The 17,438-nt window shown below is 42.0% G+C and overlaps 1 protein-coding gene across 1 annotated transcript in view; it reads right to left on the bottom strand.

The window, feature by feature from the left end:
- LOC309563979 (paralemmin-1-like) overlaps positions 1-16,800 on the bottom strand; it is a 231,229-nt gene extending 214,429 nt beyond the window's left edge. The window contains exon 1 of the mRNA XM_082268609.1: positions 16,391-16,800. Coding sequence (XP_082124735.1) covers positions 16,391-16,435 — 45 coding nt within the window. The 5' untranslated portion in view covers positions 16,436-16,800. The remainder of the gene's footprint in view (positions 1-16,390) is intronic.
- Positions 16,801-17,438: the final 638 nt, after the last annotated feature.

The raw sequence follows: 17,438 nt of genomic DNA, 5'->3' as shown, positions 1-17,438 counted from the left end.
TACCCCCTGCATTCCTCTTGCTGGCACTTGTCTCAAGCATGTGTTTGGAGCTGAAGATAAGAACCCGTTATCAGAGTAGCCATCTCCTTGTCAGCAACATTGTCCCATGGCCACGGTAGAGGGGGTGCCCTGTCCAACCTCGAAGCTAGGCTTACAAAGCATGCAGGAGCATGGGGCATGTACTTTGTTCCCTGAAAAAAAATTCAGTGTTCTTCCTTACACTTTAAGCTTCTACACAACTTTTCGCACCTTAGTATACCTTAAAATAGACAAAACTCTCATTGTAACACTATACTGTTTATACCTGTCTTTTGGCTTTCATTCATTTAGACAATGCCAGCATATTGCAATATTCAAAGATTGTATTCAGCCATTTCTGGTTTCTGAAGCTTTCTTTATAACCACCACCTAAAGGCACTAATACCATGAGCAGCGCGATCATGCTACAACAGACACTATGCCAGACATAAAGTACACAGCTGGAAGCTAAAAGATTTTAAAATATACACCAGAATTATAAAAGTCAGGATGTTTATTTAAAAAGACCTTTTCTATTTGTCCATTTGAAGTGCAATATTTCCAACAAACCGACAGCCTACACAGACATTCTTGTGTTAGCATGAAAGTAAATTAATTGTCCATTTACACTGTCCATTTCTATTTGTAGCAATAAAGGCCTGCGTGTATAATAAATTCTTCATTTAAAATCTTGCCACTGTTTACACTCCTATGCGCAATGTCTGCCCAAAATAAGTCTTATAAGCCTCATAATTGCAAGTGTGTCAAAGAAAAACTATTTGCCCTATATCTAGTTGGTAGTCCACATCCCCCACCCAAGCACTATAAACATAGTATAAGAGACTATGGGGTTGATTTACTAAAGGCAAATAGACTGTGCACTTTGAAAAGTGCAGCTGCACTCTGCAAGAGCAATTGCTTTAGAGCTTAGTAAATGAGCAGAAGCTCTGCTGACGTCCATCATCCAATCATGTGCAAACAAAAATGCTGTTATTTTCCTTGCACGAGATTGGGTATTCTTTGCAAAGTGAAGCTTTTTCCTCATGTACTAAGCTCTGGAGCAACTTCACTTGCAGAGCGCAACTGCACTTTGCAAAGTGCACAGTCTTTTTGCCTTTTTTTTTTAAATAATTTTTTCTTCTTTTATTGATAGAAACATAACAAACTACAATACAAATCAAAACTTCAACAAACAAACAAAACGACATGGGCAATATGTCACAGTCAGAGCCGGTTCACATTGCAATGACCCGACTTGCCGGGGCGACCTGCGAGGTTGTGGTGCGCAGCTCGCACCGCGACCTCGGAGAGACCTGCACGGACTTCATAGCATTGAAGTCAATGCAGGTCGCTCCGAGGTCGCCCCAAAGAAGCTCAGGACCCTTTTTCTAAGTCGGAGCGACTTGTTTCGCTCCTATTAGAACGGGTCCTGTGCTAATCTATGGGCAGGCGACCCACGGCAACCTGTCAGGCGACCAGGTCGCCTGACAGGTCGCCCCAGTGTGAACGGAGTCTAAAGCCTAGAAAGGACCTACAATTATATGATCCTTCTAGAGGGGGCAGGGACACGGAGATCAGATGGCAATAGAGACGGGAGGAGGGTTTAGCCCCGCACTCCAAGCCAAGCATCCCTTCCAGGGTAGATTGCACAATGTGACCTGGAGAGTGTGAAAACTGAGCTTTGAAGGCATGGGAGACTTGAAAATATCAAAATAAATAATACGCTGAAATGTTATAAGTGGAGTTAAGATAGGAAAAAGGGACTAATGATTGTTGTGACACTATTTGAGAGACTGTTTTTAGATCGTATTTAGTCCATGCATAAGGTTCCGATATCGTATAAAAATGAAGAAGAGTAGGATTAAGTCATAGAGGGGCATTCAGGGATACTGCTGATTTAGTATAATTTTTGCCTTTAGTAAATCAATCCCTATGACTGCCATAGACAACACTGTTATTGCTAGAGACACTTTCATTCATACGTAATATTTTTCTCCCCAAAGCTCTGACATCAGTAAGAGTGAGTTGCTGGTATGATACGTTGCCTGAGGAAAAGAGAGGGTGATGTATCCAACTGGAGTGGTTAACCAAAGCAAGCTATCAGAGTCCATGAGTGAAGGATGGTGTGCTTATCTTACATTGATGTCTCATCAATTAGGGAATAGAGAAAACAATTCAGAAGTACACTTTTGATCTGTTTAAGTATGCTGAAAGATAAAATAAAAATGGGAGGACTAGAACCCCATACTTCTGTTTGTGTCCATCTTGTGTCCCAATAACAAAATAAGACACCAAGAAAGGAAATAGGAGTAAATCTCTCTAACAAGGACATAACGGCAATAAAGAGTTGGGGAAGGCAAGAACCATTGTTGGCATTTTATTGATGTTTGTGTACCCATTGAAGAGGTCCTATCACTTAATGTTGAAAAGACAACATGGTCACCAAGACAGAAAATGTGGAAAAGTCTAAGGAACACAACAGAAATACAAAACACTTGATATAGTGGAACGAGAAAAGGTGAGAACCTCTGTTGGGCATTTATTATTATACAGGATTTTCTATAGCGCCAACAGTTTGCGCAGCGCTTTACAATATGAGGGAAGACAATACAGTTACAATACAATTCAAAACAGGAGGAACTAGAGGGCCCTGCTTGTTAGAGCTTACAATCTAATTATTGTTTTAATACATATTAAAGTATTTTTATCTTGCTCTTAACCCAGTAACAAAGTTGTCACCAAGACTGGAAGTGAGGGGAGATCTTCCCAACAGGAATGCAGGCAGCGTTATTAATAACAATAATAATAATTGGGTAGGGGGATCCCTTGAGAATGTGCGTTTGCATGAAATGCGTCAAGAGGGGCCTACGCACTGACCCCATCGTCGATGTGTCCTTATACTGGGAGCGGCGGCCATCTTTTGTAAGTCTTTTGTTTTTGGTCATTGTTTACATATATGCTGCAGCTTTTAAGAGTTCTTATTTTAATAAATACTACACTATGTGAGCATCATTTGGTCTCCCGCGTGTGAGCTTTATTTTGCACAGTGCCGGTTTCCAATAAAGTTTACCCTGCTAGCTACAACTCTGGATAGGATGTCCCTGGGCTCTAAGATATTGATACAAGGCTCATAATGATTTGATATCTGAAGAGTGCATAGAATGGTAAAGGGATGCCACAGTTAAGGAGCACCGAGTAACACTCTGGATCTTCATATGATCATAAGCTGGTTAATATTTTCTGTCTGGTGAGGGCTCTGGCACACCAAACTCTCACATTTGATTTCTGGAACCTATTAAGGAATCTCTGCCAAATAGGATTGATTGCTCATGGGACTATAATTACTTATTCAATACATAGACATTCACTAAAGACTGTATAGGGCTGCATTTCTTCTGTAATTACATTGTTTATTGAAGGTTGTAAATGAACCTTTACGGATGCACGCTGCTTGTTGAATATCTTATCATGGCTCACTTATTCCATTTTGTTAGGCAGTATTATTAACCTGCAGAGATACCAACACATTTTTAATATACAAAAGCTGTATTCCAGGCAGATATAAAATGCACAAACTAAAACAGCTCCATAATTATTAATACTTTTCTTTTAACTGCAAGCAGTGTAAGGACCTGAATATGACTGTGTATAAGTCTATTGAATCTGCTGTATAGAAGAGCTCAGAGAGTGGGAAAGAGAAGCAGCGCAAATGTCCAGTCAGATTTGCTGCAGTGCAAGTAGCCATGCTGTTAGAAGGAGAGCTCATTAGTGCTATTTACTGCTGCTAATTGCTACACTGTCCAGTTACATGGAGAGAGTGGCAAGGGGACCTGTAAGTGAAAGTGCAACTAAGAACACCTCCTTGCAAGACAGAGTGCCCACTGCATGCTCCCAGCACAGTGACTGAGCTGTCACAGACAGTTCCCAGTCTGTGTTTAATGATTGGCAGATCACTGTGCCAATCACAGAAATCATGTGATTGGGAAGTCAATCCTGACTCCTAGCATAAAGACCCAGGAAGAGTTAAGCAAAGAAAACGTATAGGGTTAGCAGCCTAATTCATCACAGTATGCAGGGCACATATATTAGCCAGCCAGTTGGCTTTAGCCTTGATTTAAAGTTGTATTAAATCCAAAAGCAAACCCCTATTATATTCCAGCTTACCTATTCTTAGATGTGATGGCTGCATTTGTTTGTTTGTTAGTTTGCTTTATTTTCACCTAGTGATCCAGCCAGTCAGAGCCGGGTCACACTACTCCGACTTGGGACGCGACTTGTGTGCCCTCAAGTTGTCCCAAGTCTCTTGTCATTACTAATTCAATGTAAATGAATGAGAGCCGTCTTAATATGCACCAATGAAGTCGCTCCGACTTCAGAAAAGTTTCCTGTACTACTTCAAGGCGACCTCTATCCGACTTGTGCACATAGACTTCAATGGGAGTTGCCTCTAAGTCGGATCCGTATCTATTTTCAAGCGACTGTGATCAGACTTTCCAGGAAGAAGAAAAAGATTAGCCAGGCATTCCCTACAGACAAAGTCGCCTGACATTTAAGTCTCTTCAAAGTCGCGCTAAAGTCGGAGCTAAAAAGTCGCTCCTTCATGGGGCGACTTTGAGTCGGAGTGGAGTAGTGTGAACCGGCTCTAATTCTGTTGTTTTTCAAAAGAACACACTGTCGTACACATGTATTAGTTAGATGGTAAGATAAACCATTGTCTTATAGATATAGAAAAACATTATAAATACCTTTTTTCCTTTCTTAAAGAGGTTGTAAACCCACATATTTTTTTTTGTTTTCTTCACCCTGAAAGAGAAACAAATAATGAGCTAGTATGCATCGCATACTAGCTCATTGTGAAATACTTACTTTAGAACGAGCCCCCGCCGTGCCGCCCGCTTACCTCTATGACGGGCAACATGTCCAGTCGCCCGTCTTCCGGGATCGCAGCATCCGGCCATCTGATTGGCCGGAGCCGCGGTGACGTCACTCCCGCGCACGCGTGTGGGAGCCGACGGTCACGCCACGGGACTCTGAAGGAACGGCACGAGCGGCCGTTCCTTCAGAGCGCATGCGCCAGTGACGTCACTGGCTGCATGTAAGGTAAATATCTCCTAAACGGCACATGTTTAGGAGATATTTACAGTACCTATAGGTAAGCCTTATCATAGGCTTACCTATAAGTACAACTTGCAGAGGAGGGTTTACTTCCTCTTTAAAAGTGATCACATTCCCTCTGTTCTCAGCTGCATAGGAGCTTGGGGGAGGAGAAGCAGCAGCACACTAAGCTCCCCAGTGAATGGCTGTGCAGCGGGGGGGGGTGTCAGGACAAGTCTGAGCATTGGAGGAAAGCAGGCTGAGTTCCCAGCTTAGCAGGAACACAAGGGCTTTCAAACAAATGAAGCAATACAGAGAGAATATGAGAATTTCTCACACAAGTACATGGTACAGCAGCCACATATCAGCAATATGTGCTGGAGTTACAAACGCTTTAACTATCAAACTAAATCAAAGTAATAAACAGAAAGCGACTATGTTTAGTAGAACCAACCACATAACACTGGTTTCTCTTGTGGTTGAATGTTACACCATCAGACATTAAATTACTCTGATAATGCTGAACATTGAATTCCTACATATAACCCAGTTATTATTACACAGTAAACCACTGCTACTATATTTAGCTCCAAAACTGAATTTTTCTTTGTTCTTTAGCATTGCTAGTAAAAAAGATATTATTCTGTTGCCTTTCCTTCCTGTGTGCTACAGATGAATTATACATATATGGAACTAGTCTGATGCTTTTATTCCAGCTCTGTTGCCAGACACGCAACTTGGAGTAGCTGTGCTGCCTTCACTACAATTTTATGGTTCTGGCTTGCTACCATATTTCTGCTAATGAAGGATTTTAAGTAAAACAGGATGCAATACCACTAGATCTCCTGCATCTCCAGGATGTGTAATTAAAGCTTGTATTCATTTAAAATAGTCAAGAACATACAAATGCTACAGTCTGCTAGCCAAAATACATCATTTTGTGTGAAGAAAGTATGTAGGTAATAAAGTTTTATCCAAATTATAACATTACTACCGGCACTACCTACTTGCCAACCAGTAACACTGCAATCTTTGACCACTGAGAAGCATAGGCTCATTTATGACCAACTAATAAACCAATACCTTGCCCCCCAAAAAGACACAAAAGCTGATTAAGTTGGACATAAGGCAAGGCCACAGCTGAACTTTGCAAAAGTAACAACTTTCCAAATGTCCCAAACACCAATGCCAGTCACAGTTGTACTGTGAGCACCCAAAAAACAAACTCACATAGTGTAAGAGGCCTGTCTTTACCATCAGTGCCAGACAGACATTAGACTGACCCCAGAATTTACCAAACAACAATGCCAATGACAGTTATACTGTGAGCACCCATAAAACATAAACTCACATAGTCTAAAAGGCCTGTCCTTACCATCAGTACAGACAGGCATTAGACTGACCCCAAAATTTACCAAACAACAATGCCAGTCACAGTTATACTGTGAACACCCATAAAACATAAACTCACATAGTCTAAGACAGCCTTTTTCAACCAGGGTGCCTTGAGGTTTCTTCAGGGGTGCCTTGGAATAATGCCTAAAAATTGCGCCAAAATTGTATACAAATTGGTGGGTGGATGAAACCTGCCTTTTAGTTACACAAAGCCCCAGGTTTTCATTGTACACGGTTATGACCTTCTAGCTGCCAACCTTCTAATGACCAATGACATTATCAGTTGATAAGGATGTCAGTTGCCTGCATATCATCCTTCTTTGACCCTCCCTTGCCTCTGTCCATCAGCTTAGAGGTCACATTAGCCAAGTGATAGAGAAAAACTGAGGGAGAAGAGAAACATTGGAATACTAGTCAGTACCAGTTTGTAAAAGTGTATTTGCTTTGGAAGAATAAATCACCTTTAACGTTGTGTGTCCTACATGTATTGATGTTGCTGCATTATGTAAAACTATCAGTCGTTTTTACATTTTAGAATGGGGCGCCTCAAGGCTGTCCATATTTGGAGGGTGTCATGACCAAAAAAAAGGTTAAGAAACATTGGTCTAAAAGGCCTGTCCTTACCATCAGTGCCAGACAGGCATTAGACTGACCCCAGAATTTACTAAACAACAATGCCAATCACAATTATACTGTGAGCACCCATAAAACATAAACTCACATAGTCTAAGAGGCATGTCCTTACCATCACTGCCAGACATACATAAGACTGACCCCAGACATTTACTTAAGAGCATAGCCCATAAAGCAACTTCAATTGCTGGAAAGGTCAAAACTGCCAATAAAGCTGTGACAGAACATCACAACGGCAAGGGGAGGGGTGGGCAATTCTTGTGACAGCTGAATCTCCTTAGAGCAGTTGGATGTGCCCCAGGGTAGCCTTTTCCTAGAGTTTCCAGTCACCTGAGGTCTTTGTAGCCAATCCTAAGGGAGTAACTTAACCTCACTTTTAGGTTCACACCCACAGCGATGCCATGCTTCCAGCAGTCAAGGCTCCCTTTCCCTAAAGGAGGTTCAAAGGGCCTTTATTTTCCCGCCAGGCAAAGATATTCACAGAAACAAAACCTGCTTTCTACAAAAAAATGTCTGTGAGGAACCTTACAAAAAATATGCAGAAAGAGACAAAGACTCATTGAAAGACATATTTCAGGTTTTGATGGGCGGTATGTTGAGCCACCTAGCGACCTATAAGGTCCTCTGCAGGCAACTTTAGCAAAACTGTCCCATCACTCCATGGCAGGATTACATCTCCTGTCAATGACTCTGTTCTGTGCAACTTCCCTCTTATGCTCAACCGAATATTGACGATAATACTTGAATCAGGTAATACACTGGGCAGCATTTCCTCATCACGCATTCAGTGAATTCAGAGATAAGGATATTGGCATCCGTAGAGATTTAGCCAACGCAGCTAGATACGAAAAAATGAATGCCAAAATAAAAAATAAATAAATACTGGTAGGACTTTAATGCTTAAATTGATTGTAAAGTCTATTTTTTTTTTTCTATTAAAATAACAAAATATTATACTTACTTGCTCTGTGTAATAGTTTTTGCACAGGCCAACCCAGATTCTCCTTTTCTCAGATCCCTGGCTTGGGCTCCTGGCCCCTCCCTCCTGTTGAGTGCCCCCACAGCAAGCAGCTTGCTATGGGGGCACCGGAGCCGAGCTGCAGCTCCGTGAATCCATTCAGACACAGGGCTGCCATTCGGCCCCTTACCTCTCTCTCCTGATTGGCTAACTGAGTTTAATTGGCAGCAGTGGGAGCCAGAGGTGCCGCTGCTGTGTTTCAGCCAATCAGGAGAGAGAGTCCCCGACAACTGAGGCACTCATGGACATGGCTGGATAGGGAGGGGGCTCAGGTAAGTATTAGGGGGCTGAGGGGGGTTTTGCTGCACACAGAAGGTTTTTTTTATCTTAATGCATAGATAGCTTTAAGTTAAAAAAACCTTCTTACTTACAACCCCTTTAAAGTCGAGCTTCACTTTCTCAATCAACATTGACTATTTGTAATCCTAATGCTGCTAGCATTAATAAATAGGAAAGTATATCATATTTACTTGTTTTAAACTTTCTCTTTTACATTTATTCAGTTACTTTCTGGTTTCCAGACCTAGACAAATGATGTCTTACATTCCAGGTGTCTTCAGTAGGGGAGGAGGGGTTTTCTCATCTAAGCACACCCTCCTGGCTGCATGCCTGAGCTAAAGGGCAGATGGAATCCAGGAAGTAAATGCTACATGAATCATCTGCCCTTGCTTGTTAATACTTGCTGCGAACGCAATAAAAACCTATCAAGATGCATTTAATACTTTTATTATAGGGAAGTTAGACATTTGTTTTAGCATGTTGCAACACGCGTCACAATGCAAAAGTGTAAATGAGCCTTTGAAGTGGAAGACAAGTCAAAACCTAACTAAGCTTAAATCTTCCCCCACCCCAATTCTAAACCTATTCTATATACCCTGTAAAAAGAAAGATGTATATACCTACCTATTCTGAAGTTGCTCCTGTCCGGTCACATGATCAGGTCCCAGTGCCGGTGTTCCGTGAGAATTACCTACCCGTGAGAAAAACCTACCCTCGTCACTTCCGGTTCACCCTCAGTGTGTGTAACGCGGCGGGTACATTAAAACAGCTGGGCTACAATATGAGTCATCTCCGCTCCTGTCCCTGTGACTTCCCTCATCTCGGCAAGTAAATATAAAAGCGGCGGCGGGTGTATGAAAACATAATTCACGGACCCGCCAGCTGCTTTTATATTTACTAGCCAAGATCAGGGAAGTCACAGGGTCAGGAGCGGAGATTACTTGTATTGTAGCCCAGCTGTTTTAATGTACCCGCCGCGTGGGTAGGTTTTTTTCACGGACACCCTCATCAATTCATGCTAGTGCGCATGCGCATGCGCACTACACAGCTCCTCATCTGTTCCTATAGGTATCCGGGTCTGTGAGCATGCGCACTGCTGCGCTGCTCAGCTGTTCCTGGCCGGAAATGACGAGGGTAGGTTTTTCTCACGGGGTAGGTAATTCTCACGTTACACCGGCTTCAATGTAGAGAAGAGATAGCCGACAACAGATGGGCCAAAGTAAGTCTATGGGTGACTATATCGCCCAGGCTCTGCAGCCGTTGTCAGCGATCTCTCCTCTACAATGAAGTTGATGCAAGAGAGATTATGTGACTGAACCAGAGCAACTTCAGAATAGGTAAGTATGGGCATCTTTTTTTAGAATAGACTAAGAATGGGAGTGGGAGTAGATTTAAGCTTTGTTAGGTTTTGACTTGCCTTCCACTTTAACCACTTAAGCCCCGGAAGATTTTACCCCCTTCCTGACCAGGGGGTATTTTGCGATTCGGCTTTAACGGACAATTGCACGGTCGTGCGACGCTGTACCCAAATGACGTCATTTTTTTCCCATAAACAGAGCTTTCTTTTAGTGGTATTTGATCACCTGTGCGATTTTTTGATCATGCGCTATAAACAAAAAAAGAGCGACAATTTTGCAAAAATAACAATATTTTTCACATTTTTTTATATGAAATTCCCCCCAAAAAAATGCAAAAATCAAAATTTTTTAACATTTTAGGCCAATTTGTTTTCTGCTACATATGTTTGGTAAAAAAAATCGCAATAAGCGTATTTTGATTGGTTTGCGCAAAAGTTATTGCGTTTACTAACTAAGAGAAAGATTTTTGTCATTTTTATTGTTTTTTTTTTTAACGAGTAATGGCGGCGATCTGCGATTTTTTTTGCGGGACTGCGACATTGCGGATGACAGATCGGACCCTTGACTGACATTTTTGACACTTTTGGGGGTACCAGTGACATTACTACAGTAATCAGTGCTATACATATGCACTGTTACTGTATAAATGACACTGGCAGGGAAGGGGTTAACTTTATTGGAGAAGGAGGGGTTAAGTGTGTCCCTAGGGGCGTGATTCTTACTGTGCAGGAATGTGGCTTTTCATGTAACAGCAGAGATCTACGATCCTACATAGCAGGACCGTATGATCTCTGCTGTTACACAAGGGAGAATGACAGGCGGCTTTGTTTACATTAGCTGCCTGCCTTTCTCCCTCTGTAACGGACGATCGCGAGTGACCGGCGGACCCGATGTGAGCGAGCGGGGGCGGGAGCGCGCCTCCGGTCGGTGTGCCCTTGCCCCCTATTGGCTCGCAGGCAAGTGACGTACCCATATGTCACTTTGCCTGCACGGGGCTGACCGCCGCAGTATATGTACTTGCGGCGGTCGGCAAGCGGTTAATGTTTCTCCTCTATTCCTGTTCATAATTTTGGATTTTCCCGCACTTTGAGTTCTAGTCATAATGGTCACGAGGACACGAACAGAGAGAATTTCCCCAGCTGGGACACAGACAGCAATAAAAACTTAATAAAACTAAAAAAAATAAATAAATAACAAAAAAAAAGGTTTTGCTTTAGATATACTTTATTATTAAGCTTGAAAGGAAAATGTTCATGTGTGAATGGAGTATACTATTATATGTTCCAACATACTTTACACCAGCCTTCTCCATAACTGAACTGTGAAAGTTATAAGAACGACTGTCTTACAAGCTTTGACACAGGCATGAAGGTATGTGTGGCATGATCATGGAGCCACCTGCTAGGACATTCGTAAAATGTACTCAGCTACTGTATGCGATGTGACCTCTGAAACAGTAATAACGTTAAGAATTTTACAAACGCTTAACACATGCACCTAACAGTAAGTAAACTAATACAACTGCAGCTTAAAAAAGTTATCATCCAGTGGAATTAACCTGATCCGAACATTCCTATGAAGAGAACTTCTTACACCAAATATTTTTATTTGTTTTATGATCCACGGTGGCCCTATCCAAATCATATAAAATACAGTAAAAGATTGGATTGAGAGTAACTTGGTTTAAGAGCGTTTTGCAAGACAAACAACATTTTTTTATAAATTTTGACTTGATAAATGAGCGATGTCTTGATATACAAGTAGCGCCATGTCACAACTGAGTATAAAAGAGAAGAGATGTGCTTCTAAGTGTAGCAATATAGTTACATTTAATGAAGGTACAAGATTTAGCAACTCACATGGTTGATGAATAAAAGAGGCACATCTAAGTATGCAGGCATCCGGGGTAAAGCTGTCCACATAGACTGTCCTCCTCATCGCCATTTACATCATCCCTTCCACACTGCGCTCCACGAGCGCTCCAAGCCTCGCTTTCAGATCACTCTACTGCTGGGTAGTCTTCCCAGTCATGATTGCAGACTGACAGCGGTGAGGAAGATGGTCTATGTGGTCAGCTTTACCCTAGATGCCTGCATTCTTAGATGTGCCTCTCTAATCATCAACCATGTGAGTTGCTAAATGTTGAACCTTCATTAAATGTAACCATATTGCTACACTTATGGCGCTTTTCCACTGCATGGAACCGAACGGTTCAGCTCGCTTTTGTGCTTTTCCGCTGCTGGTACCGCATGGTATGGTGTAGGAACGGTTCGGTACGGTACGGTACAGCGGCGCTTTTCCACTGCATGGAACCGAACGGTACGGCTCTCAAAAACAGTACCACCTCGATTGTGGTTCCAAGAGGTACCATACCTGGTACCATATCCCACAATCCTTTGCATGCAGTCACTACTAGCCACTGATTGGTCAGAGAATCCCACCCACCCCATTGTTATCCCACCCACTTAACTTTAGTACTACTTTAGTAGAAAAGCAAACCGTACCGTACCGAACCGTTCCAACACCGTACCATGTGGTATCAGCAGTGGAAAAGCAAACTGGGCCAAGCAGGGCCGAGTAGAGCCGAGCCGGTACTTGCAGTGGAAAAGTGCCATTAGAGGTGCCTCTCTTCTCTTTTATACTCCATAGCTCCTGCTGGATTTTGCTTCTAATCCCCTTGTGGAGGCTGCCATTTGTGAATGGACATTTTATGGTTACACAACCTATCACGTTGCTGTAATCTTTTTTTTTATGGACTAAAAACTGAAGGACGAATCATCTGGGTTTGCATTATTTCTTATGGGGAAATTCACTTTGATAAAGGAGTGCTGTGGATTACAAGCATGTTTGTGGAACAAATTATGCTCGTAATCCAAGGTTTTACTGTATAGGCAACTTGCATACTTGCATACTGCAACCTGAATAGTGTATGTTTTTTGATAAAGCTATTGCATATGGAATGCCTAGAAAGAAAAAAAGCAGAGCTGGAAAAAAAATGTTTCTAAGGAGTCAGTGAGACTTGTGTGTTTCTGACAATGGCCATGCTCCAGCCCTGCCAGAAACGCCACATTAATGTTGTAAACAATGGACCATTCTATCAGCATTTTCTGACGTATCACATTTCTACAAGCCTGTAATTGTTTTGCTTTTTTTTTTGTTCGTACTTATTTTTGTCTTGCATTATTGATGCTATTAATTGATTTGAGACACAACCGAAAAGTGATACGGATGGTCTTGGCAGAACCATAAATTTGTAAATTGTATACAATTGTACGAGAATCATGTAGGGCTGTAACAAAGAGGAAGCGTGGTCAAAGTAAGTCTCAATCAGTTGTAAAAAAGTAAGATAATACGATAGCCCACACATGCTTTTTTTGTACATTCTACATGCTGGTTTCTAATCTGTTTTGAAGTTTCATTATGAAAATCACAGCTATGAGCTTGCCATACAAAAAAGAAAAATTCTGTATAATACAATTATTTTCTCTAACACACAATGCATGTGTGTATAGGGGGGTGGGGTGGAAGGAATAATTAAAACCTAAATTGCCAGAGAATATTTGGACTGGTTGCAAATGTTATATGCAGTCCCTCAGGCTGATGTCAGATGGGTGATTCTGATGGCAACGGCAAATCGCCAGGGGAAGCATCGCTAAATTGTTGTCTGTCTGTCCGCATGAAATCGTTCCCTTTGTAGTTGAGACAGTGAGATGTTGTTCCATCACTGACCCCAACGCTGCTGAATCTTGATTGCCAGTTGTGAGTGTAACATCTCAGTGCCTCAGCTACAGAAGGAGCAATGCCATAGGGACAGGCATCCTCTTAGCCATCCTGCCACTGGCCCTAATGATCTTACCATTGGCATTTTTCGGCTTATGGCAGAATTGCAGATTTTACAGCATTCATGCTGTTCTCAGAGTGCAGGGTGTTTACATAGTGGATAAGAGTTGAATAAACAAAGGAGGAATGGATGCATAAAACCTTGAGTTGGGATAATTTCTCAAATAACATAAGAATAGTTACCATCATTTTATAGGGCCAGACCTAAAACTGATATTTTATTCATGGCTGGTCCCAAATATTGAAACCACCTGACAGTTGTATATCTATTTGCTGGATTGTATGTACCTTATAACATGGAAATTGAAAAAGAAGGTGCTATGCACAACGGTGGGTGGCAATACCCAAGCCCTGAGATGGACTGGAAATATCTCAGGGGGTTCACACTAATAAAGTATTTAGGGCATTTAAAACACTAGGGGCTTACCGATGCCTAGCAAAGTTACAAAGAATAGGTTGTGACAGTCAAAAAAAAACCTGGAATTCTATTTCTTGAAATGAGAGTATATTGGCAAATATGTCCAAATTGTTCTACAGAAGCTATGCAATCCACAGAACAATCAAACCAAATAAACAAATCAAACCCTAGATGGGTGACCCTTGGTTTGCTAAAGCACTGTGTGTCATAAACAATCACCATGTTTTCTTTTTCAGGATATAAATATTGTTTTCATCTTTTTCCATCCTTTTTTGAATATCGGTGCTACTTATCTCCTCCAGTCCCTTTCATCCACTCATTGTCTACTTTACAGTTGCACTAGTGGTTGCACATCATTGCCTTCTTATTAGTGGCAGTTAGTGACTTCATCGCAGGATCACCAGGTAATACTGTGATGAAACCTGCTGATTTAAAGTAGCTCTTGTGCTAGAATTAAAATTTGAATAAAGGGGGTCCCTGTAAATATATAATTATTACTTAACAGTCTTGACACCCAGGCTTCCAAACTTCACTGAAGAACCTTCCGTCTCTGACACTTCCAGGAGTGTCATATACCTGGTCCCCCTCTGCTCTCTATGGTTCCATCCACCAGCCCTCACATCAGTACAGGACAGTTGGCAGTGCTCAGCAGGGGACCAGGCACCCAACACAGCTGAATTATTGTGTATTAGATGGTAAAGATTCTCCAGCCACTGTAGCCCTTCAAGAGAGCAAAGCTTGGTGGTGCAGGTGCAGGGACAGGTAAGTGCCAACTCTCTTCTTTGCAGGCCACGCTTTATTGTAGTGTAGTATTGTAGTCTTCTTTTAAAAATATTGAAAAGAACTTTTGAAATTACAGTGACATAATGTAGTGCAACTAAATTAAAAAGTAAAAAATTGTGAGTGGGTAGGCACTTTATTGCAGAAGAAACATGCTATGTCTCTTTGGCAATAAAACAAACTTACCCGCCAATTTGCATTCTTCTTTAGAATGCACAGCTCAGTGGATATTCTCAGCGAACCGTGAGGCTGGAATGAATGAACTCCTGTACGCATGTTCAACTTACTGTACTTTCTTGGCATACCTTGGTCTTGGGATATAAAAACTCCCATGCACATGCGCAACTCAATGTACATTCTTGGCGCACCTTGGTCTTGAGTTGAATAAACTCCCGTACACATGTGCAACTCAATTTACATTCTTGGCGCTCCTTGGTCTTGGGTTGAATAAACTCCCGTACACATGTGCAACTAAGTCTACATTCTTGCCGCACCTTGGTGTTGGGTTGAATAAACTCCCGTACACATGTGCAACCCAGTGTACATTCTTGGAACGCCTTGGTGCTGTAAAGAATGAACTGTGCCAGTGTACATTCTTGGCGCACCTTGGTGTTGGGATTAATAAACTCCCATGCACATGCGCAACTCAATGTACATTCTTGGAGCACTTTGGTCTTGGGTTGAATAAACTCCCGTACACATGTGCAACCCAGTGTACATTCTTGGAACACCTTGGTGCTGTAAAGAATGAACTGTTCCAGTGCACATTCTTGGCACACCTTGGTGTTGGGATAAATAAACTCCTATGCACATGCGCAACTCAATGTACATTCTTGGCGCACCTTGGTCTTGGGTTGAATAAACTCCCGTACACATGTGCAAGTCAATGTAAATTCTTGGAGAACCTTGGTCTTGGGTTGAATAAACTCCCGTACACATGTGCAACTCAGTCTACATTCTTGCCGCACCTTGGTGTTGGGTTGAATAAACTCCCGTACACATGCGTAACCCAGTGTACATTCTTGGAACACCTTGGTGCTGTAAAGAATGAACTGTGCCAGTGTACATTCTTGGCACACCTCAGTGCCTGAACAAATGAATTCCATGCACATGGGGAGATTATTGTACATTCTTTACACTTCAGTGCCGGGATGAATGAACTCCTGTGCGGGAGTTGCACCATTCTATGCCAACTCATAAAGATAAGCAAAGATGGGGAAAAGATGTTGGCGCCTTCGCAGATGTCACATCTCTGGAACAGAGGTTATTGGGGACTTAAGTTCCACTTTAAATAAGGTGAAATTTTAGTGCCTCAGTTCACATCTACCAGTAGAGAACAGTAGGTGTATGCAGCCGAATAAAGAAGCTGAAATCACAAGCACAGACAATATTCCAGTAAATGCAGAACCCCCAGTGGAGACTGCTATGAAACGTGCTGCCTCCATTCAGCAACGGTTACTATGTTGGAATGCTCAGTCTCCCCTGACGGAACCTCAAACACATGACACACACCCGTTTTTCAAGACAAAAGAGACAATTCAAAGACAATGAACTTACTGCTATGGCTTGCAGGCGTTCCCTGTGCAACTCAGCCTCCGCCATCCTAATTCAGTAGGAATAAAAGCTTCTAAGATATAAGCAGGGGGGTCTTACTAAGTCCAAGCAGTCTGGGCTGTAAAATGTGCTTTCTTGAAAAGTCCCCAGCACTTGGGAGGCAGCTCAGTCAGAGGCAGACCATTGCTCACACTGGACCAGTGCCTGTCTGCTTCCCATCTGTGCCTCTAGCAGCATTTCTCTGCAGCTTCTGTTGCTGTCACACAAACCATGGATGCACTCCACAAGCAGCCCAGCCGAGTCATTGACTGCAGCACTTTTTCCTCCTCGACGTGCTAGTACATTGCTCCTCCTATGTGGTGTCAAGTCACCATAGGGCACTGCCATCATAAGCAGTACACTCATACAGATGGTGCAACATGTCTTCTTCTTAGAGATAAAGCAGATATCACCAGTGACTAAGCTAAATGAAGACAGGCACTGCCTTTTATTTTCATTTGCCATTGTCAGTTTTTTGACATGTCATTTAACAACACTGGCACTTTAGGATTGATTTGCAGGAAAGCGAGGTTTTCAGATTTTCTCATCTCACTAAAATGTGCTTTTTTTGGCAATTTTAAGTAGTAAAATCTAGGATGAAAATGGAGTCGTGCCACCTGAATATACAAGAGATTGGGAGTTTTTGCTGTAATATGATGTCAATTGTGGCATGTATGGCAGCTGCAGACTGACTGTGTAAAATCTTAGCACAGTTTAAAGTTTGCTTTGGCAGTCATGCTGCATATAGTATGAGGGAGTAAGTTTCTACAGGGCACCCCAGTCTCATTGTCTAAAAGTGCTAGTCTGAAGTGAGAAAATAAATGTAGAATATGCAGTCTGAAAAGAAAACAGGAGTGATTCAATAAAGCGTTTGATTTATTTTTCCCCTGATGGTATAGCTGTATTATGAAGTCTTAAGCCAAATTCATGAAAGCCATGCAACCGTTTTCTTGCTATTTCCGACATGTTCAACAAGTTCAAGTACTTCCTATGTGCAACACTTTTACATTCT

This window comes from Pelophylax lessonae (assembly GCF_965119305.1).
Source record: "Pelophylax lessonae genome assembly, chromosome: 1".
NCBI lineage: Eukaryota > Metazoa > Chordata > Amphibia > Anura > Ranidae > Pelophylax > Pelophylax lessonae.
The sequence above is the reverse complement of the archived record's forward strand: the minus strand, read 5'-3'. Positions and strand labels throughout refer to the sequence as shown.